Source organism: Oryx dammah, unplaced genomic scaffold (genome assembly GCF_014754425.2).
Source record: "Oryx dammah isolate SB20612 unplaced genomic scaffold, SCBI_Odam_1.1 HiC_scaffold_11210, whole genome shotgun sequence".
Lineage (NCBI taxonomy): Eukaryota > Metazoa > Chordata > Mammalia > Artiodactyla > Bovidae > Oryx > Oryx dammah.
In genome coordinates, this window is record NW_024080603.1 from 6,803,610 (window position 1) to 6,831,130 (window position 27,521).

Below are 27,521 nucleotides of genomic sequence, written 5' to 3' on the forward strand. Positions count from 1 at the left end.
AGGCAAGAACACTGGAGTGGGTTGCCATTTCCTTCTCCAGTGCATGACAGTGAAAAGTGAAAGTGAAGTCGCTCAGTCGTGTCCAACTCTTAGCGACCCCATGGACTGCAGCCCACCAGGCTCCTCCATCTATGGGATTTTCCAGGCAAGAGTACTGGAGTGGGTTGCCATTGCCTTCTCCAAAAGATGCCCTCAAATTATTCCAGAATGCAAACTGCCTACAACCTCTCTTTCAAAATTACACCAGCCCACAGCCACCATACACATTTAGGTCTTAAATATTGGAAAGCTCATCCTGCAAGAACTGGGCTTGTTTGCTGACTTTGGATTGGGCCTGCTATCTGGGCCATGTGGTTCCCCCAGTCTCAAACTCCTTCCTCTTGCTCAGCTTCCCCCTCCTCTGCTCAGCTCCTTCTAGTAAAATTCCACCATCTGCCTCATTTGGGACAAACAGCCACCACGACATTCTCTTTAACCAGGAATGGGTGAAGAAAACAAAACTGCAATCTTAGATACACACACTTTGCTTTGAGGCTTAACAGAAAGTCACAGTACACAAAATCCCACTCTGGGAAATTTTAGATCTCAGATTGGGATCCACTGGAAGTTCACTTAATATAAACAGATACAAGATGATGACATCTCTATATTACTGCTTTTAAAGGCATGCTTTAAGTATAATTAAAAACATGACAGGTATTAGCAAGAAAAAATATTTCACTGTAAACCAAAAATATTGACAGAAATACATATATAAGCTTAGTAGGCATATGGATGCAATGAAAAGCAAAATCAATTAAATGTTATATATGTGTTCTTCTGCTTTTTTGTGATATACTATTTTAACAAAATGACACTACATTAGCATTTAACTTCTAGATCCAAAAAATCAATACTAAGGCAACCCAGGCTGGATTTGTAGGGGAAAATAGCTTGCCTCTCAGAAAGTCTTATACTTAGTCACAATACTTATTATAATTTTTTCTAAGAACTTTCTTTTTTAAAAGCAAAACAGCCAATGATATTTGCCAATGAACTTAGGAACATGAGTATCTGTTAGCAACTCATGAGTAAGCAAACTTCCTTCCATACCTCAAATTTGCTCTTGTGCAACATATCAATTTAGCTATAAGGTGACCAAAGGCATTTCTAATTAGGCTTTTTTTTTTTTTAGTGGGTGAATCATAAAGTAATCATCGAAGGTGTTAGGAAAGACAAATGTAATTTTGGCTTTGTGATAAATTCATATAGTCTTCTTCAGAGTCAGAATTTTAACCCCAAAATGGCAGCCACAGAAGAATCTCATTTACATTATTAACACCTGCCTGGCTGGCCTCTTAAGAACTCAGCAAATCCCTGGACATAGAAACCTAAAAGGGAATAAACTTTTATTTTTTGGTTTGGGGAAAGGATGGTAGATCATTGGAAATCCATGCTACCTACATAACAGCTTCATTTTTTCCTATACCTGTGGTGTTTTGAAGACTCTAATCTGAATGACTTTTTTGAGCATTCTTTGGCATTTCCTTTCTTTGGGATTGCAATGAAAACTGACTTTTTCCAGTCCTGTGGCCACTGCTGAGTTTTCCAAATTTGCTGACATATTGAGTGCAGCACTTTCACAGCAATATCTTTTAGGATTTAAAATAGCTCAACTGGTATTCCATCACCTCAACGAGCTTTGTTCATAGTGATGCTTCCTAAGGCTCACTTGACTTCACATTCCAGGATGTCTGGCTCTAGCTGAGTGATTATCTGGGTCGAGAAGATCTTTTTTGTATACTTCTTCTGTGTATTCTTGCCACCTCTTCGTAATATCTTCTGCTTCTGTCAGCTCCATACCATTTGTGTTCATTATTGAGCCCATCTTTGCGTGAAAGAGATACTTGGTCTCTCTAATTTTCTTCAAGAGATCTCTAGTCTTTCCCATTCTGTTGTTTCCCTCTATTTATTTGTGTTGATTGCTGAGGAAGGCTTTCTTATCTCTTCCTGCTATTCTGTGGACCTCTGCATTCAAATACATATATCTTTCCTTTTCTCCTTTGCTCTTCGCTTCTCTTCTTTTCACAGCTATTTATAAGTTGTCCTCAGCCATTTTGCTTTTTTGCAATTCTTTTTCTCAGGGATGGTCTTGATCCCTGTCTCCTGTACAATGTCACGAACCTCTGTCCATAGTTCATCAGGCTCTCTATCACATCTAGTTCCTTAAGTCTACTTCCCACTTCCACTGTATAATCATAAGGGATTTGATTTAGGGCATACCTGAATGGTTTAGTGGTTTTCCCTACTTTCTTCAACTTAAGTCTGAATTTGGCAATAAGGAGCTCATGATCTGAGCCACAGTCCACTCCTGGTCTTGTTTTTGCTGACTATATAGAGCTTCTCCATCTTTGGGTACAAAGAATGTAATCAATCTGATTTCAGTCTTGACCATCTGGTGATGTCCATGTGTAGAGTCTTCTCTTGTGTTGTTGGAAGAGGGTGTTTGCTATGACCAGTGCATTCTCTTGGCAGAACTCATATTAGCCTTTGCCCCGCTTCATTCTGTACTCCAAGGGCCAATTTGCCTGTTACTCTAGGTGTTTCTAGACTTCTACTTTTGCATTTTAGTCCCCTATAATGAAAAGGACATCTACTGGGGGTGTTAGTTCTAGAAGTTCTTGTAGGTCTTCCTAGAACTGTTCAATTTCAGCTTCTTCAGCATTACTGGTCAGGGCATAGACTTGGATTACTCTGATATTCAATGGTTTGCCTTGGAAACAAACAGAGATCGTTCTGTCCTTTGTGAGATTGCATCCAAGTACTGCATTTTGAATTCTTTTGTTGACCATGATGGCTACTGCATTTCTTCTAAAGGATTCCTGCCCACAGTAGTAGATGTAATGGTCATCTGAGTTAAATTCACCCATTCCAGTCCATTTTAGTTCGCTGATTCCTAGAATGTCGACATTCACTCTTGCCATCTCCTGTTTGACCACTTCCAATTTGCCTTGATTCATGGACCTAACATTCAGGTTCCTATGCAATATTGCTCTTTACAGCATCAGACCTTGCTTCTATCACCAAAAATTCCAATTATTCCAATAATTCCAATATTCTATCACCAATATCATTCCAATCCCAAAGAAAGGAAATGCCAAAGACTGCTCAAACTACTGCACAATTGCACTCATCTCATATGCTAGTAAAGTAATGCTCAAAATTCTCCAAGCCAGCCTTCAGAAATATGTGAACTGTGAACTTCCAGATGTTCAAGCTGGATTTAGAAATGGCAGAGGAACCAGAGATCAAATTGCCAACATCTGCTGGATCATGGAAAAAGCAAGAGAGTTCCAGAAAAACATCTATTTCTGCTTTATTGACTATTCCAAAGCCTTTGATCAGAATAAACTGTGGAAAATTCTGAAAGAGATGGGAATACCAGACCACCTGACCTGACTCTTGAGAAACCTATATGCAGGTCAGGAAGCAACAGCTCAAACTGGACATGGAACAACAGACTGGTTCTAAATAGGAAAAGGAGTACGTCAAGGCTGTATATTGTCACCCTACTTATTTAACTTATATGCAGAGTACATCATGAGAAATGCTGGACTGGATGAAGCACAAGCTGGAATTCATTGCCGGGAGAAATATTGATAACCTCAGATATGCAGATGACATCACCCTTATGGCTGAAAGTGAAGAACTAAAGAGCCTCTTGATGAAAGTGAAAGAGGAGATTGAAAAAGTTGGCTTAAAGCTCAACATTCAGAAAACGAAGATCATGGCATCTGATCCCATCACTTCATGGGAAATAGATGGGGAAACAGTGAAGACTTTATTTTGGGGGGCTCCAAAATCACTGCAGATGGTGATTGCAGCCATGAAATTAAAAGACATGTACTTTTTGGAAGGAAAGTTATGACCAACCTAGATAGCATATTAAAAAGCAGAGACATTATTTTGCCAACAAAGGACGTCTAGTGAAGGCTATGGTTTTTCCAGTAGTCAGGTATGGATGTGAGAGTTGGACTATAAAGAAAGCTGAGCACTGAAGAATTGATGCTTTTGAACTGTGGTGTTGGAGAAGACTCTTGAGAGTCCCTTGGACTGCAAGGAGATCCAACCTGTCCATTCTAAAGCTGAAGCTGAGTCCTTTGGCCACCTGATGCGAAGAGCTGACTCTTTTGAAAAGACCCTGATGCTGGGAAAGATTGAGGGCAGGAGGAGAAGGGGACGACAGAGGATGAGATGGTTCAATGGCATCACTGACTCAATGGACATTTGGGTAAACTCCGGGAGTTGGTGATGGCCAGGGATGCCTGGGGTGCTGCAGGCCATGGGGTTGCAAAGAGCTGGACACAACTGAGTGACTGAACTGAACTGAGCTGAATATGAATGACTTAAGAGAAACAATATCAATGATAGTCATTACCTTTACTATCAAATAACTCAGAATGCCTCTGTCCATGCAGGCCTTCATCAGGAGTTTTTGAAACACTTGCTGTGGGCTGGACAGTTAGACCCTGGACACCACCAGAAGAGAGACAGAGCTCCTGTCACCTAGGGGCTCACATCAAGGGGCAGGGGAGGGAGACAGTGGGGTGCTGGGTCCTCTAAAAGACCATTTAAACGTGGTAGGGGCTGAATTGTGTTCCCCCTAATGCCCACATGTGAGCTCCTGGCCCCTAATACTTCAAACTGTGTCTAGAGATAGGGTATATAAAGAGGCAATTAAGTTAAAATCAGTTCATATGGGTGGACCCTAATTCACACGACTGGTGTATTTAGAAGAGGAGGAAACTAGAACACACATACACACACAGAAGACAGCTGAGGACACTGGGAGATAGATGGCCATCTACAAACCAAGGAGAGAGGCCTCAGAAGCAGCCAACACTGACTGCAGACCTCCAGACTCCAGAACTGTGGAAAGTAAATTTCTGTTGTTTAAGTCATCTAGTCTGAGGTACTCTGTTTTGACAGCCCTAGGAAATGAATCAGTTCAGTTCAGTTGCTCAGTGGTGTCCGACTCTTTGTGACCCCATGGACTGCAGCATGCCAGGCTTCCCTGTCCATCACCAACTCCCAGAGATTGCTCAAACTCAAGTCCATCAAGTCGGTGATGCCATCCAACCATCTCATCCTCTGCCGTCCCCTTCTCCTTCTGCCTTCAATCTTTCCCAGCAGAAAGACTGACTCTCTTCCAGTGAATCAGTTCTTTGCATTAGGTGGCCAAAGTATTGGAGCTTTAGCTTCAGCATCAGTCCTTCCAATAAATATTCAGGACTGATTTCCTTTAGGAATGACTGGCTTGATCTCCTTGTACATAATTTCAAAAGTCTTCTCCAACACCACAGTTCAAAAGCATCAGTTCTTCAGTGCTCAGCTTTCTTTATGGTCCAACTCTCACATCCATACTCGACTACTGGAAAAACCATAGCTTTGACTAGAAATAAATAGTGTGCTTTAGATGCATTTTTTTTTAAAGTATAGGTTATGTCAAACGTAATAGTTCTCAGAGTATCTATCAATAGATTTAAAAAACAAAAACCAACATTTAGCAAGACATCCAGTAGTGCTGTCAACAGAGGAAATGAGGGTGGCAGTGAGCAGATCTGCAAGGTGCAAGCCAAGGAAGATAGAAGGTTGAGGGGCTTTCAAGTGCTGATAACAAGTAGGTCAGAAAAAAGGATAAGCTGATCTATCTTTTTGGAGGTCACCTGTTCTTGCTGGATGCCAAAGCTGCTCATTCTTCTTGGTATATGTCAAATGATGCTCTGTTAGTGGACACATGGCTTAAATTGTTTCCCATATATTCAGTTTTCTGGATTCAAGTTTGTGTTCTTCATAAACACCTATTAAACCAACTTCCTTTTGTAAGCTTCACCAAATTCTCTCTTGGTGGTGGTGGTGTGAGCATCTCAGAAATGCAAGCACATGGGAATATCTTGTAAGAAATAAACCAAAGTTTAGGGCTTCGCTGGTGGTTCAGTGGTAAAGAATCCACCTGCCAATTCAGGAGATGTGGGTTCAATCCCTGGGTCAGGAAGATCCCCTGGAGAAGGAAATGGAAACCCACTCCAGTATTCTTGTCTCAGAAATCCCATGGACAGAGGAGCTTGGTGAGCTACAGTCCATGGGGTAGAAAAGAGTTAGACACGACTTAGCAACTAAAGAATAACAACAGAGTCCATATACAGAATCAACCTAATTGACATGCTTCCTATCACTTCTACTATACTGCACGAAAATTTTGAATTATATCTATTTATTACCTGTTTCTAAATCCATATTTCCCTCTATTCACTTACCATTTTATCAGTATTTCTTTGGGGAGACTGTTAGATGAGAACAATCTTCAAAGGCAGGATCATAGCTTTATTTGGAGCCTAAACGCACCACACATATATATGTTGCTTACTTTACCAGTGAACATACGTTCTCAGAAAACTGTGATGAAGATGCTGCATGGCTTGGTTGTTAACAACCATAATTATAACATTATTTTCTACCCTTTGTGGGGTTCTATGTGCTTAAACAATGGCCCTTTTATGATTTATCAAAGATAGGTGCCCACCCCCTGCAATTAGAAGAGTAAACCAGAACAGCAGATGTCCAACCTGCATAATTAATTCTTTGAGCAGCAAGGGAGTGTATTTTATAATCTCTCTGCCAATTACTGTGTGTGTGAGTGTGTGTGTGTGTGTGTGTGTGTGTGTGTGTGTACATCTTTTATTCTGCCTAATTGGCTGGGACATTATGAAACCCAGTACTGTAAGACAGAATTTATATGCACACACATGCATTTCATTTCTGCAAATACCCTTTGAAGTGGCCCTATTAAGAATCTCCCTCAAAAGCTGGTCTGCTCCCAGGTGTGACTGGTCATGTGAGAGGGCAGAATGTAAACTGAAACCATAAATGAGTTACAAGGATCATTTTCTCTGAACAGTGTTACATCAAGGATTAGATGGTGCCAAAAGATGGTGCGCTGAGCTGTCTCTCTAGAGACCAGGTCTTAGAGCTCTGCCTAACCCTGTGAATGCTGCTTGGAGATAGCGTGCACAGCGGGGGAAAGGCATTGCAACTAGAGGACAGAAAAGAAAAGGGTGGGTCATTCACACACTGGACGTCATCTCTGCACATTCTAGAAAGTAAAATAAATGTGATAGTTGGTCCCTAAGTTGGCAAACATTCTGGTTCGAGAACTAAGTGAAAAGTGCAGGGGTCTAATTTAAGTGTGCGTGTGTGCGTCACACACAAGCTGGCTGTGGTAACCAATGGATCATTGCAGAGAAAGCATTACAAACATTTGACTATTGCACTGAACCACAAATGCCCTCCTGCTAGAAAGGAAGGGATGATCTTTTAGGACACTGCTGCACTACAATACCTGCTGACACTCTTGGTTTTTCCATGGCCTGATAAGTTCTTAACCTGTAGAAATGGGGGTCAGGGAGACAACTGTGGTTCACAGCACACACGCTGATTAAGCCCATCGAATTAACTTTGCTTTGGGTGCAGATGTTTACTATGAGCTCAGAAAATGTCCACATTTTACTCATATTATGCAGCAGATTATGTTACTGCCCATGATGACATATAAGGCAGGCAAAGGATTCATTTCTTTCCTTTGTGAGCTGGGGTGTTTGAAACAAGCAGTGTTCAGAGTTTAACAGTAGAATCCTCTCGATTCACTCTGCCTGTTGTGAAGCCATCTTGAGAGGCCGCTGATGAATATGTGGGAGCCTGACAGCTGTGGAATTTCATTTCTAGATTTCAACTAGGCAGAGAAAGGAAAAGGAAGTCTCCTCGCTGGCAACAAAATGAAAGTGTTTACAAGTGAAATTAATCGTCAGCACAAAGAGCTTTCGCAGTCACTCTGTACCACAATATAATATTCTGCCTGTTTGGCTGCTGAGTTTTTTAAAATTTGATTTCTAAGAATAAGAACAAAGACTTAAAGAGGAGCAAGGAATCAAGTCAGAAGCAAGCCACAAAAGGTTAACATTACCCAACTTTGCTTTGTCACCGCTCTTTGAAACTGTTCATGATGTGAGTCTGGGGCTTTGGATGGTGTGTGCTTCAAAGGCAGGGTGCAGGAGCAGCTGGTGAACCCAGCACGCTGAACTGGAGGTCAGTTGCAAACATTTTGTGCTGTGCAAACTCCTCTCATCCCAGCCTCATTCCTTTCCAATAGGAAAATGCTTAGCACAAAGCAATCCACCTAAAGGCTCCATAAATCCAAAAAAGGGAGTTACTGATCGAGGAATTCTCAGATTTCTGCCAAGGCACCCTCCCCTGTGCTGGAGGTCAGCCTGGTATGCTAAGCAGAGCCAAACTGTGGACTGGACTCAAGGAATTAAGTTCAACACTTCAAATCTAGACTTTTAATGGGCGATTTTTCTTTTCAGTGATGAAGACAAAACAAAGTACAAACAGCTGATAACAGCCCAAAGTAAACCAGGAGAAAAAGCACAAGAAGAAAGCTTGGAAACAAATCTCATAAAGGATATCTAAGAAGAGATTTTCTGAACAAAGGAAAAAAAAATAAAGCAGCTTTTTAAAACTCTGGTTTGAGATTAAGCAGTTTGTGAGTGAACAATAAGAAAGTACAGGCCACAAAAATAAGACATTTGCTCTTTTCAGCAGGATAAAAAATACTGGCCTTTGTTAACTAGCAAGAAAAAAAAAAAGGAAAGAAAGAAAGAAAAGGCCCCTCAGGCATTTAAGCACAGCATAAGCTTTTCCTTGCCCCATGACCTCAACAAATATGTTAATAAAATCTTTTACCTCCCTGGAGTGGAACCAGAGTAAATATTTACTTAACACATCTGAGTTCTAAGTCTGGACCACCTTATTCCTTTATATAAATTGGTTTTCATTTGCAACCAAGAAATTAGAAACACCACATTTTGCAGTGTTTCTCCTGCTTTTATGGTAGGAGAAGGAAGGAAGGATGAAAGGGAAGGAAGGGAGGGAATAGAGGAAGAAAGCAAGAAGGAGGCAGGAAGAAAGAGAGCAAAAGATGGAAAGACAGAATGAACACTGTAAGGAAGAAAAGAAAACCGTACTGGGCCTGAGTGCACCAAACTGCACTTGAAAATTTTTGAACGGTATTCTCTGCTACAAATGAGTCATGCTGTTGATACCCTTTCCAATACTAGACATCTGGAATTAGCAGGACCTTTTCCAAGCACATTCCAAGGTTAATAAGAAACATCTAGACTTGCTTTTATTAGCCAGTTTGAGTAATTTTAGGTATACTGAATTTCACCTTCATATAACTAAGAAGTCTGATTTCTACTCACCAAGAATGCTAATTTTTCTTTCTTCTTGTTCTAAAGTTACTGTGCTATTCACTAAAATCTATGAAAGTTTTCACCAATAAGGTGAAAGCAAAAGTCCTCGAAACTCAAGGGTTTTTTTTCCTAAAGCCCTAAGTTAAAAGCTAGTGAAATAAATATTTATCTGGACATATGGATTTGGGGTTTTTCTTGATCTGGGTGAATAATGAGATAGCCAGTTGCTTTTGATGAGCTTATGAACAATTTCAAAGCATTCCTATTGCTGACATATGCAGGACTGACTTTTCCAGAAAGTTTGCATTTTCTCCCAAAGTGCTCATTCCAAAAGAATTTATTCCCTCTTTCCATCAATGCACCATCTTCTGCTGGCAGCTGCAGACTGCTCAGCATTTACCAAAAGTCATTTCACAGTTCAGTGCTTGTCATGTACTGTCTTGGTCATTTGAAGACTAGATAACTCTTCAACAGCAAACAGATCACCAAATTTGGAGGGAAAGTGATTTCTATTATGGAGAGGATGTAATTAAACTTGGTTTAAATCAGACGCTAGTTGATTACCTTTTAAGAAGTTTGGCTTTAAAGAGGGGAACACAGCCAGACTTGTATCTGCACGTCCTAAGTGCTGGGGCACTGTGCAGCTTCTGGGGAACTGCCCCGTATGGAAACTGGCAAAAAACGGAAAGCACAGAGGAGCAGAAGGTCAGGATGGATGTGCCCCTGCACACCACCTGGACTCGGCCCACTGAGTGGGGTCTGACTCAGAAGGCGGCTTCTCCCTGACAAAGGCCAGTCCGGCAGCGCCACAGGAAGCAGAGACGACCAAAGGCAGTGGCCGTCGACCCAAATGGATGCGGTGTCTCGGGACCGGGAGTCATCAATAAATACCTGGAGAGTCATGAAGATGACTGCAAAGGAATGCCAAATGAGGAGGCTAAATTCTCTGGGAAAGGGATCACTTATATTCTAATTAGCATGAAAAAGACAGCATCGGAAACTCAGAACTTCATTCGAAATCCTGACTACATTCTGAGACAAGAGAAGACACTGATATTGACATCTTCGGGGCTTTTCCCTTCGGTTTTTCTTCCATGGTAAACCAATCAGCAAAACTATACTTCTCCAAAGGAAGAGAATTGGAAGCAAGACATGAGAGTTGTCGGAACCCACTCTGGCAGAGTATCTAACTTTGGAGAGCCACAGTTTTCTGTGGGAAATGCACACTGGAGTTCATTATAATTTCTTTTTTTAAATTTTAGGCACGTTTTCTAGGCACACCCCTTTAATCCTCAGGGTGCTGCTGAAAGGATGAAATTCATCAGTACATGTAAGGCCATGGCAACAGGGTCAGCAAGATGGACCAAGTGGGCCTGGGTCAGCTGTCATACCATCAGCCTCACCGTCTGACAGAGGAGGATGCTCCGCGGTCAGAGAGCTTGCCCAAGGTCACAGAGCCAAGAAATGGAGAAGACGGGATGCACACCCAGCCTCTCTTCTCAGAGAACACGGTCTGTCCATAGCAGTCTTGTCTGCTATTTCCTCGGAGCCAGCTGCGGTGGCACCATGAGGCCCTGAGAGCGGGGCCTGCTCTCAATCCCTCAGTAGGTGCTGAGCATCTCTACGCAGTGCCCTTTTGATGGAATTTAGTTGGATTGCTGACACCTACTATCAAGAGAAGTTTTCTCAAAAGTATTTGTTTCTCTGCTAGCTGTATTTTCTTGTGTGTGTGTGTTTTGATAAATAGCTGCCCTTCAAAAATAACAGAGTGAAGTAAGCCAGAAAGAAAAACACCAATACAGTATACTAACGCATAAACATGGGATTTAGAAAGATGGTAACGATGACCCTGTATGCGAGACAGCAGAAGAGACACAGATGTGTAGAACAGTCTTTTGGACTCTGTGGGAGAGGGCGAGGGTGGGATGATTTGGGAGAATGGCATTGAAACGTATAATATCAGATGTGAAACAGATCACCAGTCCATGCATGAGGCAGGGCGCTCAGGGCTGGTGCCCTGGGATGACCCTGAGGGATGGGGATGAGGAGGGAGGTGGGAGGGGGGTTCAGGATGGGGACACATGTACACCCATGGCTGATTCATGTGAACGTGTGGCAAAAACCACCACAATAGTGTAAAGTAATTAGCCTCCAATTAAAATAAATTAATTTAAAAAAATAACTTGCCTAAAACACTCAGCACTGTTGGAGGGCACACAGGGCATGCTCGCCAGTGTTTTTGTTGCTACAGTCACTGGGGAAAGCCAACTTTTAGAGCAGCCATCCTCACTTGGCTACCTTAAGACTGTGGCTCTAATTAAACCCAAGCAACACTGATCACCACAGTTTTGTCTTTCTTCAATTTTCCCTGGAAGGAAATGTTTACCACAATACAAATATCTAGCAAACACTGCAGCTAATTACAAAGGGTATTTGCTGAGAAGCCAAATTGTTTTAATATGACCCCCAAATAAACCCTCAAACAACTTCTCTGATGACCTGGCAATGGACAATCTAATTCAGAATATCTTTCTTTCAACAAATACCATTAGAAATCATGTTCACTGTAACTCTGCTTTTCAAAAATTCAATTTCAAAACAAACCGTTTAATCAAAGGAGAATTAAAGTCTTGATCAATAATACGCAGCTATGTAAACCATACACAACATATAAGTATAAAGTGATCTAGTTGAAGAGGAAGAAAATAAATACTTATTAGAATAGAGAGGCATGTATAAACTATTAAGAATGGTAATTCAGAAAGAAAAACAAATCTAACCTGATTCTAGTTGGGAACTTTTAATTAACATAGTCTAAGAAATGCAATCAGTTCTAATGACAAAAATGGAAACACAGAGATGAGGGAACAAGCCAGCCATTAGTTATTACTATCATGAAGGTAACAAATAGCAGGTAACAAGAAAAGTGGTTTGTGATCCTCAAACCACATGTAGAATACCGTATTCATTCAGTCAAAGACATGACGAACCTCTGGTTTTGTCTAAACAACATAAGAACATTGATCAATTGGGGAAAAAAATCACATTAACTATCAGATGAATTGTTTCTATGATGCCAAAAACCAAATTTAATTGAATTTTTGATTGAATTGATTGTGACAGTGTAGACAGTTAATCCTGTATAATAAAATTAAAGTTTAAAAAGCAGTCCTCATGAAAAAAAAAGAGAAAGGAATAGGCTTAATGAAGATGAAATGAAAAGATGTAGAGATTTGACTCCTAGACCTTGATAACAAGATCAGAATAATTTAAGATTCTATTATCAAGATGAGAGCAAAACATACAAGGGCCAGAGGCATTCCATGATGTATAATTAGAACCAAGTCTCCACAGGGCACTGTGAAATGGAACTTCAGTTATACAACTTTTTTATAGGGTCCAGAGCATTCAGGCTTTGGAAACAATCAAATCTAGGTAATAAAGGATCAAAATTACAAAGATGAGAAGGGCTCCAAGATGTGGGCAGAATTTTTGCTGTATTAACTAAATTGGTTGAGTATATATATTAATTATCCAATCAAGAAATCAAGAAATATTTACTAAATACTGATTTTCTATGAAATATTGAATATTTCGTAAGTAGCTTTCAACTCCAGAGAATGAACATCTTAGGAAAGACAATTCCCCATTAGTTTGGACTGCAAGTGCTAAAGTAGCAAAGAATACACATTTTTTAAAAAAAAAGGTTTCTTTAGAGCTAAGCCACCAAATCTTGGGATATCTATTCAGGAAAGGTGAGAGTTAATTAACGACTTCATCTTTTCAAATTCTAATTCTCATAACCATGCTACCTCAGAAAGTCCATGAGATTGCATGTTTCAAATAGTAGGTCCATTCTCTGCCCAGTATTCCTTCGTTCAGTCAGTGTTAACTGAGTCCCCACAACGCAGCAGGCTCTAGGCTAAATGCTCAAACATGCCAAACCCACATGGCACCACGGTACACAGAGGCTCGGCAACTGCCTGGCAAATGTGCACGACGGCAGACTTTCCCAGCATGGTCTCAAGAAGCCTTTTGGTAACTTTCACTATGATGACTTAATGAAGGGCAAGAAATAGTCCTTCTTGGAAAAGTCCTTAATAACAATCCCTTACTTGGGTCATGTTTTTAAGTATCTTAGTAACTTTTATTCATCTAACAACAGAATCCAGTTTTCCCTTGACAGTTTTGAATGTTGGCTGCCAAACACACAGTATCTTCTCCTAATTTCTACTATATCTGACACTGACTTCATTCAATAAAAGAGACCACAAAATGCCTGGATCCATTTTAAACATAACAACTTTTGTAAAATCCCCCTGTTCGGTCAGTGGACTACAGTACTTTTCCCAGCTGGAATTGTATCAAACACAATTCAGACAGGAAAGCTGCTACCTGCCCTAGTAATCAAAGGACAGCGGTGTGTGATGGTGATCTGAGTAAGGGCTGGAGTGGAGAAGGGACAAGAGCTAGAACTGGGCAACCACACCAAAACTTTGTGCACATTATCAATCTCCCTCTTGTTTTAATTACATATTGGTACAGGTCTCTGGCTCATATTTTCACTGGCAACAACTATTCAGCTATTCTTCCTTTCTTTCCAATCAATGTCTCTGATTTCCAATTTCAGCATAAAAGGGGCAAACAGACCTTCCTTTCATTGACCGCATTCTCTTAAATATCTTTCCCTTCTCCTTTTAAAACAGGCATGATGCTTGTATTTTAGTCTATGAGAATTAGGATGAATACTGAACAAGCATAGTTAAAATCAAGGGTTTAAAAATATCTCCAGCGACATCAATCTCGGGCTTCCCTGGTGGCTAAGACAGTAAAGAATCTGCCTGCAATGCAGGAGACCTGGGTTTGATCCCTGGGTTGGGAAGATCTCCCAGAGAAGAGCATGGCAACCCACTGCACTATTCTCGCCTGGAGAATTCCATGGACAGGGAAGTCTGGCAGGCGTAGTCCATGGGGTGGCAAGGAGCTGCACACGACTCAGCGACTTCTTAGGCACAATGCTTAGATCAGAAACCATTCCGAGGTAACAACAGGCCATTATTTTACTTGTAAAGAATTCATTACCTTGTGAAACCAGAGCAGACGGTGCTATACTGGCATGACTGACTCAGTCCGATTGCGGAGAGGCAAACTGTGGACCGCTGGCAATACAGCACTGAGGACCTGAAGCACGGTGACATCCTCCAGCCAGAATTCCGGACGGACATGTGACTCCACCCTAAAGCTGAGAGTCCTCTTCCAGCAGACTACATCAAACCAAATTTCTGGACACTCTGAGGGCCTCTTCTGTCTAAACAGTGCAGAAGGCAGCGCAGAACTGAGGAGCTGGTTTTGTATCATGTTTACATTTCACTTAACTCTCCCCTCTTACCTCCCTAACACTGAAGCCTCTTTATTCAGTGAGATGGTTTTCAGCAACAAATTCATCACCTGTGTGTAGTGATTTAATTTTGGGTCCTACATTTTATAATCAGAACTGTCACGCCCCTGCAAAGTGTTGGGTTACTACAAGTTGTAAATCTCAAGGTGAGCCACCTGGTTCTGCCCAGAAGTAATAGATCTCCATGTATTCCTGAGCTCCCACTCGTTCATTTATTTCACAGACATTTATTGGTTACTAAGGATATGCCAGTTCCTACACAGGTACTGGAGCTGTGGTTAGACTTGCTCATGGAGGTGTAATCTATTTCAAGGTCCATGAAGGTTAGGGGTTCCTTTCACTTTGTAGGAAAAGAATGCCAGTCAATTTCACTACTGTTCTAGAGTTCCCTCTCAATTGTTCCACAACTGAATTCACCATTCTGATACAGGAAAAGGGGAAAAAGAGGCATCACAGCTTCAACTACACCATAAGAAGAGGTCCAATGTTCACTTACTAGTGGTCAGTGTTTGTGCTTCACGTTTACAGTCTTGGAGGGTAGAAAGGCATGCAGAAAGAAGCCAGCCACAAGTAGAATGTTGTGTGTGTGTTTAGTGTACAAGGGAGCAGGAGATCATTCCTGCTAGACGTCCTGGGGAGAGTTTCATGGAGGTGTTGTTATTTAAATTCAGTCTGGAAGAAGAGCTTTATTTGTCCGGAGGAGCATTCTTTCTAGGACTGAGTAAGCAAAGGCACAGAGGGGAGGGCCTCCTGGGGCATGCTCAGAATAACAAGTAGCCTGGTCCTTCTAAGAAAATAAATGCTATAGTAGCTAGAAATAAAACACGAGTTCACATAGTTCTGGAATGGCTCCTCAGCCACAGATATTCAGTTTATGAAGGTTTAAAACACAGAAGTTGAAAAAAAAATATTTAGAAGTGTGATGTGGGAGTAGGTATAAGGAATTTAAGGAAACAGCGCTTATGTATGTCACTTACTGTCTAGGGCATGAGTCCAACCGCACCTGAAGGGTCCAGAAGAACTGGTCAAATCATTCATATTGAAAATCTTACAGCTGATGCCTTCTGAGTCTGTCCTGTTTCCAGAAGAGATTCCAGAAAAATCCTTCTTGGTCTTGGCTTTCCCCAACTTCTGGGTATCATGTTATGAGATTCCCTTATGATGGTCACTAGCTATTGTCTAAATTAGTAATGGTCCGTAGGCCTCAAATTGTAAACAATTTTATGATGATGATGTAAGCGTCGGCTTGAATTCTGAATACGTACCTCTGGCTAATCAGGAAGAAGTGGAGAGAACCAGCTGGGTTTGTGTGGTTGCGACTGATTAGCACATGGCTAGCCGCAAAGAAGGGAAGAATGGGGTCTGCTCTCACAGCTGGCACAGAAGCAGCACCCTCTCTGGCCAAGTGGACACTAAGGAACCCTCTGGCATTTACCAGGGGAAGTGCAGCCACTTTCTCCCAAGAAAGAGGTTAAGGGTGCTCCCTTCCCTACTCCTTCCAACTAGGGACCTTCCTTCTTACCACTCTACCACGGCCCAAGGACAGCGAGAGGCAGCAGTAAATACGCTGTATGTGAATGAACACGTGTGCTTTTTTCGTTGGGCACAATCAAAATGCAGAGAGCCTGAGACAGGCTGGAACCTGAGTGGGAGCCTGGGGCCATCTCCAAGATGCCTCCGCGTGGCTGCCCCTAGCTCAGCACTTGGAGTTCTTGACTTCTAGGTCTAGTGTGTGAGGCCCGTCTTTGAGAGCCCAGAGGCCTGAAATAGGGAGGAGGACATTCACTAATGCAGTAAACATGTATTATGCTCACTCCTCTAAGCATACCTTTCTAATGAATGTATTTCTTTTATCAGAAATATGCTTTTCTCTCATCTAAATCTACCCATTCTTCATTCACCCCATATTTACTAAGGATAGATGCTAAGCCCTGAAAACGTCAAGAAGGCACAGTACCTTCTCTCAAAGACCTTCTAGGTTTCAAATTTTGTGCCGACTCCAATCAGCTGTTAATGTAACAAGACAGTGAAGATTTGGAAATCATATTCAGGATGGATAATAATAATAATGTGTGTGTTAAGACACTGATTTGCAATGTCTGACCCAAGTGGAGGAGGAGGCAGAGATGGCACACAAACCATGTATCTGTCATCTCTGGGTATAGGTTAATTTCTACCTCCTTAAAAGAAAGCATTCACCTCCAGTTCCCAGTCTCCAATGATACCACTCCTCTGCATCTTACAGTTTGGCACTAGAAGTTCATCATGCATATGAGTCTCCCTGGCACAAGTAAAATATAAATCTACATTCCATAATGCAACAAACTTAGCACAAAGAAAATACTAAAAAAAAAAAAATGCTTGTTCAGTTGACAGAGGAATAGATGCACCATCCTACTGCTAACTCTTCTCATTTTCTTCAGTGCTTCTATACATGGCAACTTTGTTTTCCTGGGATCATTTACATGATAGCACAGAATGAGATCATACTGGAAATAAGTAAAGGCTTTAAAGTTCCAGTACTAGGAGCAAAGTTTCTCCTGGATCCCAGAGGGGATTTTTAGGACTGTAGGAAAAAGTTGCTGTCAGTTTTGAGTACCATAGCTGGATCAAACCTAGAGGCCTCGAATCACAGCAGGTTGTTCAGAGGATGGCTTTAAATGTTGATAAAGGTGAGCAACTGCAAGACACTCTTTTTTGACAAGTGGTTTTATGGCTTAATCATAATTTTTTTTTCTTCTGCTAATAAATAATGGAAGATAATTTGCTGTGGAAGCTAACATTACATTCACTTTAACTTCCTAGCTCTTTAGAAGAATGGAAGGATCAAAATTACTTCTAGTCCATCAAAACTAAACAAGATTAAGTCATTAAGGATGGAATTTTTAAAAGTTCAGCTTAACAGATATTAGCGTGTATGGACCACATATTTACTGAGCTTCTAACATATATTTAATATTTCATTAAACACTGCATATGAAGTTTTTAAACTTTCTGGAAGTCTATAATCTAATCTATAATCTAGCTGGTCAGTGAAAGAAATGAATGTGATCCAACTAACAAATAATGCAGGAGAGTATAATCTAGTGTTACACCAGGTTAATACCATGTCATTGCTACTAACTGAATTGATATTTAGAATTTAGTTGAGAGCCATGCTAATGTTTAAATCCCAAACCATTAGAGCTGCTAATACTGTCATGCACTAACAGATCAATTTCAGGATCACTGCTGTTTTTTAAACCACTGAGATGAGAGATTCTTGAAGCTGTCCATAGGTGCAAAACATGTCCTGAAATACTCATTTCAGATAGATTTAGATCCAAGAAATGGGATTTTTAGGAACCATAATTTCTACAGATGTGGACTGAGACTTATGGTTAATTTTCCAATATAAAGCAAAGGAGTGGTTTAAAGCCAGAATTTTTAAAATATATCTTGATCAACTAAGATGATACAGTCCAGCTACATCCATTACATTTTCCTCTGGTATATTCAAATTGGATTCACTGGTAAGATTTCCTTATTGCTAGTCTTTTTCCCATATAACAAAGGAATTATTCAAATAATTCAGGCAAATCCCTTCCACTCCTGCCTCAGTCCAGCAACATTTTGAATAAACTAAGATGAATCAGACAAAATCAAGTTATTTTGTGTTAAGCATAATTATTCAGATAATTATCTCAACCCTCCATTTCATTTTGGTTGTGAGGATAAGGTCCTAAAACACTTACCAGCCAGAAACAGCACTTGAAAACATATATGCAAGAGCAGGGAAGCCACAGTACCTCTCTAAGGCTCCTAGTCAGTCTAGTGTTAAGTGGGCACAATGTATAAAACTCATCATCTGGAGGTTATTCATTTGCATTAGTAAAGTGTTCATATTTCAGAAGGATATTTTCCTAAAGTATTCATCTTAGACTGTGTGTGTGCTCAGTCACGTCTGACTCTTGGCGACCCCAGGGACTCTAGATAGCCAGGTTCCTCTGTCCATGGAATTTTCCAGGCAAGAATACTGGAGTGGGTTGCCGTTTCCTCCTCCAGGGGATCTTCCCGACCCAGGGATTGAACCCGTGTCTCCTGGGTCTCCTGCATAGGCAGGCAGATTCTTTACCACTGCACCACCCGGGGAAAACCATTCATCTTAGGGTTTAAAATAAAGAGAATTCTTTCAGTGTATTTATGAAGATCTGATTTACATGCCAGTTTTGAAGAATTGCATCAGTTTAAAATAGAACAAATAAAAAAATAGAATGATATTTTAAATACCTGTTTATTCCAAGATTTCTGCTCAAATACCTTCTTCTGCCTGATCTATCTATTTAGCTCAAGAGGAAGAGGGACTGGGGCTAAACCTAGATAGACCATCCCTACTGTCCTAATTCCCCAAACAATTCCCAATTCTCCCCTCACAATGCGCTAGAAGCACTGCTAAAAGAGAAGGCAGTACCATCTACAGTTACTCTCCTAGGTACTTTTCAGCATCCCCACAGTCAAAAAATCACTGAGTAACTTGTAAATTTACATTCCAAAACCCAACGGCACAGCTACCAACAGTACCTCATCCCTTTGCAATCTTTCTCTTTTTCTTTAAACAAGAAAACCTTATGTTACTGAAGAGATTATTGAAAGAGTCTCCTTGTAAGTTCATGAATGCCACTTCACAGACTGTACAGAAAGCAAAGCTCTAAGAACAGTACAATGGAGTCAACTCATCATTTTGAAAAGCTCAGCATCAGACTTAGAGAGAATCTAAAATCGTTCCAATTCCTAGGTCTCTGTTAAAACATAATGAGCCCAAGCTTTTGCCACTGTGAATCCATGGCACATTCATACTAGGAGGCAAGTTTACAGCACAAAGGGTAGTCATGTTGAAAATCAGGACTTAACTTTGACACTGAATTAAATTTATTTTTTCAAACTATTCAGTAAGACCATCTGCTTATTTTTGAAATATTTTCTTCTCAGTGATGTATCCAAGCAAGTACCTTTAAAATAAAACAACTAAGTAAATCCCAAGGACCAATATTAAATATAATCTTAGAAATTAAATTTAACAAAAAGCCAAATAGAAATTAAAGAAATGCTGAGGATTTCTGCAGACTCACAATAGCTTGTTAATTGCAAAGACATGTCGGGGATGGAGTGCTAGAAAAAGTTATGCTTACTAGAAAACAGAAAAAGCTGGGGGATGTTATTAAAAAGAACACTCTAGAAAATGAAGATAAGGAAAACCACACTCAAAATTAAAACTTGTAACAGTACTCCTAAAATGCACAACCCCAGATGCACTGTAGCCTATGTAAATAATGCTCCCAGGAGTTGTGCCCAAAGGGTCCCCTATATGGAATACAATGTGATTAGCACCTCATAGATTAACAATGCAGTTGTATTTTTTTATAATGCAAAAAGTTATCATTGGGAAACACCATTTTAGGGTATGTCAAATGTCTAAATATTGAACCATTCTGTTTTGGATCCTAGAGTCTACTAGTTAATTTCTTACTCTGGAATGAGTTGATTATAAATTTGTATTTGGAATAAGTCCTTTACTAAACAGGTCAAAAACACTGAAATTAGACCCTTTTTAGTGTTTTAAAATATGGAAATCCATGTTTCTATATAAACGGAAAGATATGTTTCACAGCAAAACATATAAAAGTTTATATATGTTCTAGAGGTGACCAGGTGTTAAGTCCACTGCTTCTCCAGCACTAGTTTCTATCATATAAGAGGTAAGTCTTTAAGTAAGCCAGTTACACAGGTCAGCAAAGTAATTCCTGTTTTAATCAAGTAAAGAAAATAACTTCATTTTTCCAAAAAGGAGAAAAGGAGGTATAAAACACCTCTAATTTCAGTTTAAAAAAAAAGACAATCAAAATTTATTTTTTTTTAATGAAAAGACTTTGAAGAGCTCAGAACTCCTGGAATAAGAAAATTGCTAGAAAGTTACTTGGAATCACCCACAGACAATAACTGTCGGTGGTTTCATTTCAGGCAATGGGCTTGTGCCAAAAGAGACTGACATCTTGATGAAAGGATCACCCAAAAGTTGTGAGAATTTTTCCATGACTAAAAATCCTTCCAAGAGCAACAAACTGATTTCTCATTCTGTCACCATAAATAGACGACAACTGTAAGAAATTGACAACATGTAACAATAATTCGAATTTGCTCTTCTGCATTCGAACTGTTCCAACTTTCATTCTTGGCACACATGCTTTCCTTCCACAAAGCTTACTCCGCTCACTACTATGGAAACATGATATTTATTCTTTGAGCTTGAGCTATAGGACTAATTTTGGCAAAATCAGTGGTCAGATTGATGTTCAACCAAACTGGTCACCTGATATTACTACACATGAATCTTCACACCCTCTTTATTCCAGGGTAAGGTTCTGGGATAAAGAGCTACAGGACAAGGTGTCGTGGCCAATCACAGTAAAAGATAATGAAATAAAAACACTGTGCAGTAGGTTATTTTATTACCATCCTAGAACCCTATGACAATGGCTAGTTAGGAATTTAATATCGATTTAGACACCATTTGCACAAAACCTACTGATTAATTTTGTTTATCCCTTTTGCCTTCTACCTTAAGTTACTTAATTTGGTCATTATCAACCTATGCCCAAGCAAAATCTATTTTATTTGAAGCTTTGACACCCACCTGTTGAAATGATAAGTGAGGCACACACAAAAAATAAACAGCTTACTTATTAACAGAATTCAAACAAAATTCATGTAACTGCTTCTGACTCACTTTTCTCCTTGGAAGCTTATACTTGGATTGCTCTCAAAGAAAACATCAAGTATATCGGATTCAATTTTGATTCATTAAATTCCTCCCTCTTTTAAAAGAAAAAACAAAAACTAAATTTGGAAACCACACACTCTAAGCAGCAAAGAGGTGTTTTAAAGAGCATAAACATCTGCAGTAGGACATGCTGTACTTAACTAAAAAGTTTCATGACATTTCTGTTCTTGTTTTCAGTTCAACTTCATTTCCATAGAGGAAATTTTTCAAAAAAAGATTAGTACATGTATTCAACTGTTTTTAATGTGTATTTCATCTATTTCTTTAACCCATCATCGAACACTAAGCTGCCTCCTCTGCTGGTCATAATGCTTGTCAGAAATAGTTACGCCTTCATTTAGAGGATAACACGCTTATCTTCTAAAACTGAGCAGATGTCTCTCATAAATGAAGTTATAAATCAATGACAACAATAAAACAGTAATTATATTTGGGAGACAATAGAGTGTATTAACATAGAAGTTCATGCTCTACATATATACCGCTTTAGCGTATACTATAGCTGTTGGATTAGCTGGACACAGACTCCTACTTTTGGGATAAGTTCTGGCTCTCTCTACTAGAAGACCATTGCTTTGTTTAAGCCCCACTGCTTGCCACCTCTTCCACGCATGTCACAATTTATCACTCTTCTTAAAGAACAGAACAGTTTCTGTTCAAGTTAAAAATTTTTCACTTCTGAAAGGAATTTCAGTTTTCTATTCAAAATGATTGAAAATCAAAAGATCTTATTCCTAATTCATCACATCCAATAATATAAATTGTTGTACTGCAGAAGCTCTCCAGGCTGGATAGGAACCTCTGAAAGGTCATATAGGGTAGAAACAATGCAGGGTTCAGAGGAGATGAAGGTGGGTGGTTGGTATTTTTATGGAATAAAGACTGGTAAGAAGTAATTGAGAATCTCCTCTGATGACCAATTCTTACCATTTTGAGAATCCTTAACAGTCTTGGCCTTGCACCCTCCCTCTCTTCAGTCGAAGGAGACCAACCAACCTGCAAAATATGTTTAAATACAGTAGACAAATTGCCTTACCATAGGTCAGCAAATGAGAAATGCTTGTTTAGAGGTTACAGACAAATAATCATTTTCTGTGGTTAAGCTCAGTTACATGCAAATTACTGTAACCACTGGAGCTTCTGAAAGAGCTTTTCAAACGGTCTGCAGGCTTAAACAGGGGACAAAGGAATCCCTGGTACCTGGCTTTGCAGAGTCCTGGGCTATTCTTAGTGTTGGGTTCATCTTTAAATTGCAGGAGTTTAACAGCTTAATAACTTAAAAGTAGAACCAAGTGATAAAAATAGATTGTTTTCTGGCTGCTCTTTGTTCCCAGACATACTACTGGCAGTATATTTGCAATCAAGACAGCAGAATACGAATCAGCCTTCCACCGTGTAGTGTAATGCCTCAGAGTGGATATTTTTGGAAATGGCACTGCATTACATAACCTTCCGTGTTTAAAAAAAAAAAAAAAACTACACTAAGGGGGAAAAGTCAGGAATATACACCATTATGCCCTTCTCCCTAAACCAAATAAACATTAATATACGTGCTGCGGTGATTTTCCTCTCAACCTTTGTGTCACAATACAGTTCTTTTGTTAACATAAGTTATGACAAAAATTAAGATGAATGGAGAAACAAAGTTCTCTAACAGGGTATTATAAGCTCTTCGAGTTTTCCTATAATGGTATTACAGACACACAGAAATGCAAATCAGATTATTATCATCATCAAGCAAAAAGCAGTCACTTATTTTTAAGCCATCCCTCCCCCAAAGTTCAGCTGCTTTATAAGAAAATGCAGGGGGAAAGTGTTGCAAGATCGAATGCCTGAAAAGACCCTTGGAGGCGCAGCAGCTTTGAAAGAGTAATAAAGACTAAGGATGGAGCAACACAAATCCACTTTATAAAAGGGGAGGGGGGTGTGCATGCACCAAAGTGCATTTAATGCAAAGAAACAAAACAGTTCCTAACAATGCTTTATTAGCAAGAAGAACAAAAATTAATCACACCAACAAGCGAAAAACCCCACCCCTTCCCAACAGATTTCTCCCTCTTAACTTGTGCATTAGGAAAAAAAAAAAACCACCCAAGTCAAATTCCAGCCTTAATGCAGCGGGACCAAAATGCCAGAATTTCTCTAAGAACAGGCTTCCGTTCTTTAAAATTTAGAGGGAAGAAGCATGAACTCTGCAGGGTTGGAGTCCAGCAAAGAGCAACGGCAAGAAATCGACACAAAAGAGAAAGCAGCGCTCCCGGCCGGGGATGGGAATGGCATATACTTACAGACAAAAGCCCCGTTCCCTGTTCACTCTCTCCTCTCTACACCTGAAACACAAATGTGGATGAAAAAGGGTATCATGCTAGAGAGACAGCTGGGGAAGGGGGGTGGGGGGAGGGGGCGGGGGGAGGGAAAAGGGGTGGAGGAAAAGGAGGGAGGAGGGGGAAGGGAAACAAAACCCAAACCGGCTTCACTTCCAAGAAGTGCAGCCTTGGAAAAAGGAGGGGGAAGGTCTCCCTGCCTCGCGCTCTCTCTCCAAGAGTGTGCGTCTCTTTCTCTAAGAGTCAGTCTCTCTCTCTCTGTCTCTCTGCTGCTAGTGTGCCAGTGAACAATGAGCTAATTCTGATGGGCTGGCGCCACGCCAGCACCCCAGCCTCGCTGCCACTGTGCGGCCGCGGCGGAGCCAGACTGCTTACTCGGCAGGAATCGGCGACTCGGGGCCCGGTCGGCGAGCGGCCAACGCGCGCGCGCCCCGGGCCCCCGCACCCGGGAACCCCGAGCGCCGCCCGCGCCCCCTGCGCCTGCCGGGCCCGGGGACAAAGGGGCCCGCGGCTCCGCGCGCCGCCCCGGCCCCGGCCCCGCCCCCGGAGCGCGGCGCGCACACACCCGGCCGGGCCTCTCCCCCTTGGCGGGCTTCTCGGCCTCGACGTGCGGTTGCTTTTCAGACAAATAAGGAGGCGGAGGAGGCGGTTTGGGGGCGCGCCAGGCGTGAAGGCGGCCAGGGCGCTGCACAGCCCGGCGGCTGGCCAGGGCCCCGGGGAGAGGCGGCGCGGCCCGTACTGTAATAATAAACCTGCAGCAGAGGGCATCTGAGGGAAAGAGGACGGCGACCGGCGGCAGCCGCCTTCCCTTTTATGTGCCTGTCCGGAGCGGAGCAGAAAATGGTGCCCGCGGCGGCGCCGAGCCGCACTGACACACAAAGACCCGGCCTTGCCCGCCTTTGCGCACGGCCCGGGTCGGCCCCGCCGGGTACGCGCGCCCCGCTCCCGGCAGCGAAGAAGCCCGCAGCCCGAGCACCCCCGTGGCCCTGTGGCTGCGCGCTCTCGCGCACACACACACACAGGCACGCACACACACACACGCGTGCGTGCACAGACAGCAAGAGGCTGAGATCTGGTATGATCAGCACAAGACACCCTCCCCCAAGATTTAGTAAGTTCCCAGCACAAGACACCCTCCCAGAAGATTTAGTAGGTTCTCACTCTCAGCCCCACTGAAATCGTACTTTTGAAAACTAGAGATTGCATTTTAAAAGAGGTTCTTTGCATTTCTGATTTTTTAAAAACCTCATCTTTCTTACTTAAAATATGACTGTCTTTTTTTACAGTACTTTAAAAGCTCAAAATTTTGCTACAAATTCGAACAAACTGATTTTGACCAAACAGGATATAATTTTATGGTAATTGTCAGATGTTAGAGGGCAGGGCTATTTCCTAATTAAATTGCTTTGCCAAGAAAAAAGATATGAAGGATCATAATGTCTTTTAAATTTGCCATCAACATTTTACTTCTGATCACTGAAAGCAATGTTTTCCATTATAACAATCAAAAGAAAGGGCGGATGGACTTACAAAAACTAAGTTCTTAAACATTTCACTACAAAAGTAGCAGCAAATAGTGATTAGACTGCTAGTGGGTGTGATGTTTAAGGGGCCCACTTGGAGCCTTTCCTGAATCAATCTAAAACATCACAGATATTTTCCTAAGGACAACAAGAAAACTTACCTTGGAAACATAACTAGGAATAAAGGGAAAAAACAAGTCTCAGTGAATGTCCCTAATGCCTTCAGGGCCAGTGTTCACCTGCCCGGAAAATGATGGAAGGCAGGTCTGGGGAGAAAATGGGGCAGTGGGATAGGGCAGAAGCCTGGGGGCTGCCTCTGTAGGTCTGAAAGGGCACCCCAGCACTGACATCTTAGGTAACCTCAGAGTCAGATTTGAAACCCAAGAGGGCACTGCCACATGGATCAAAAATCTATCCCAGGACAATATGTTCAAAAGTTATTTCTACAAGAAAGCATTTCTACAAACACACCCACACACACATTGACTTTTTTTTTTAATTTATTTTAACTGGAGGCTAATTACATGATTGTAGTGGTTTCTGCCATACATTGACATGAATCAGCCATGGGTGTACATGTGTTCCCCATCCTGAACCCCCTCCCACCTCCCTCCCCATCCCATCCCTCAGGGTCATCCCAGTGCACCAGCCCCGAGCACCCTGTCTCATGCATCACACCTGGACTGGCGATCTGTTTCACATATGATAATATACGTGTTTCAGTGCTATTCTCTCAAATCATCCCACCCTCACCTTCTCCCACAGAACCCAAAAGTCTGTTCTTCACATCTGTGTCTCTTGCTGTCTTGCATATAGGATCACTGTTACAATCTTTCTAAATTCCATATATATGCGTTAATATACTGTATTGGTGTTTTTCTTTCTGACTTACTTCACTCGGCATCATAGGCTCCAGTTTCATCCACCTCATTAGAGCTGATTCAAATACATTCTTTTTAATGGCTGAGTAATACTCCATTGTGTATATGTACCACAGCTTTCTTATCCATTCATCTGCTGATGGACATCTAGGTTGCTTCCATGTCCTGGCTATTATAAACAGTGCTGCAATGAACACTGGGGTACACGTGTCTCTTTCAATTCTGGTTTCCTCGGACACATGTTGACTTTAGTGTTTATGCAAAACTTACCTAAGGACGTTCTTTCAAAACACAGGGAAATTTGGAAATTATAATATGCTAATTTTTCTTCATGTCTAATCACAGACATCTAGGTGACACGGATTTTTCAGGAAATAAGAACAATGGGTCAGAATCATAATCTACTTGCTGTTTCCAGAAAACCATTGCAAACCAACTATAGGAAACATTCTTGAGTCCTCTGAGTGTAGGAGACTGCAGTAACCACTAGGGACATGCATAGGGGCACCCACCATGTCACCTCACCCAAGAAATGTAGCAACAGCTGTCTCACTTGCTCCTGGCTATCATGCTCTGTACCGCTCCCGTCTATCCTGTGGGTGACATGGTAGATCTGCTCTCCTGAAATACTTTTTAATCCCTGCTCCATTATAGTACAAAGACCATACATACTTGCTCTTCTACTTAAAATTTGCCACAATCTGACCACAATCTAACATTCTAGTTTCATCACCCCATTTCTTTCCCAATCATGGTTTATCAGTCCTTTGCTTCTGTATGGTTCATTACTTAGGGCATATATTCATTCCGCCACCACTAACAGTTAGGAAACAAACTCATACAAACACTGACAAACCAAAATGCCTCAACTTCAGGGATATTTTGACATCTGGAGCCAGATGACTCTTCGATGAGGCCAAGGGAACCAATGAGGAGGATATACAGGGCCATACAGCTCACTGGGAAGAGAGCATGGACTAAGATCTATCAGTTCAGTTCAGTTCAGCTCCTCAGCAGTGACTGACTCTGCAACCCCATAGACTGCAGCACGCCAGGCTTCCCTGTCCATTCATCAACTCCCAGAACTTACTGAAACTCATGTCCACTCAGTCGGTGATGCCATCCAACCATCTCATCTTCTGTCACCCCCTTCTCCTCCCGCCTTCAATCTTTCCCAGGATCAGGGTCTTTTCCAATGAGTCACTTCTTCCTAATAGGTGGTCAAATATTGGAGTTTCAGCTTCAGTATCAGTCCTTTCAATGAATATTCAGGACTGATCTCCTTTAGGAT

At 41.3% G+C, this 27,521-nt stretch overlaps 1 protein-coding gene across 3 annotated transcripts in view; it reads right to left on the reverse strand.

Annotated features, from left to right (window-relative positions):
- The window catches only part of LOC120861000 (neuronal regeneration-related protein-like), a 32,545-nt gene extending 8,502 nt beyond the window's left edge, over positions 1-24,043 (reverse strand). The window contains exons 1-3 of one of the 3 annotated variants that reach the window (XR_005720474.1): positions 23,971-24,043; positions 23,791-23,832; positions 22,430-22,498 (exon numbers count right to left, since the gene is read on the reverse strand). Coding sequence is in view for 2 of the 3 variants with exons in the window: in XM_040236705.1 (XP_040092639.1) it covers positions 22,430-22,432 (3 nt within the window). In the remaining variant the exon portion in view is untranslated. Of the gene's footprint in view, positions 1-22,429; positions 22,499-22,702; positions 22,814-23,790; positions 23,897-23,970 lie in introns of those variants that run through there. The other 2 variants (XM_040236705.1, XM_040236706.1) reach the window with 2 other exon arrangements.
- Positions 24,044-27,521: the final 3,478 nt, after the last annotated feature.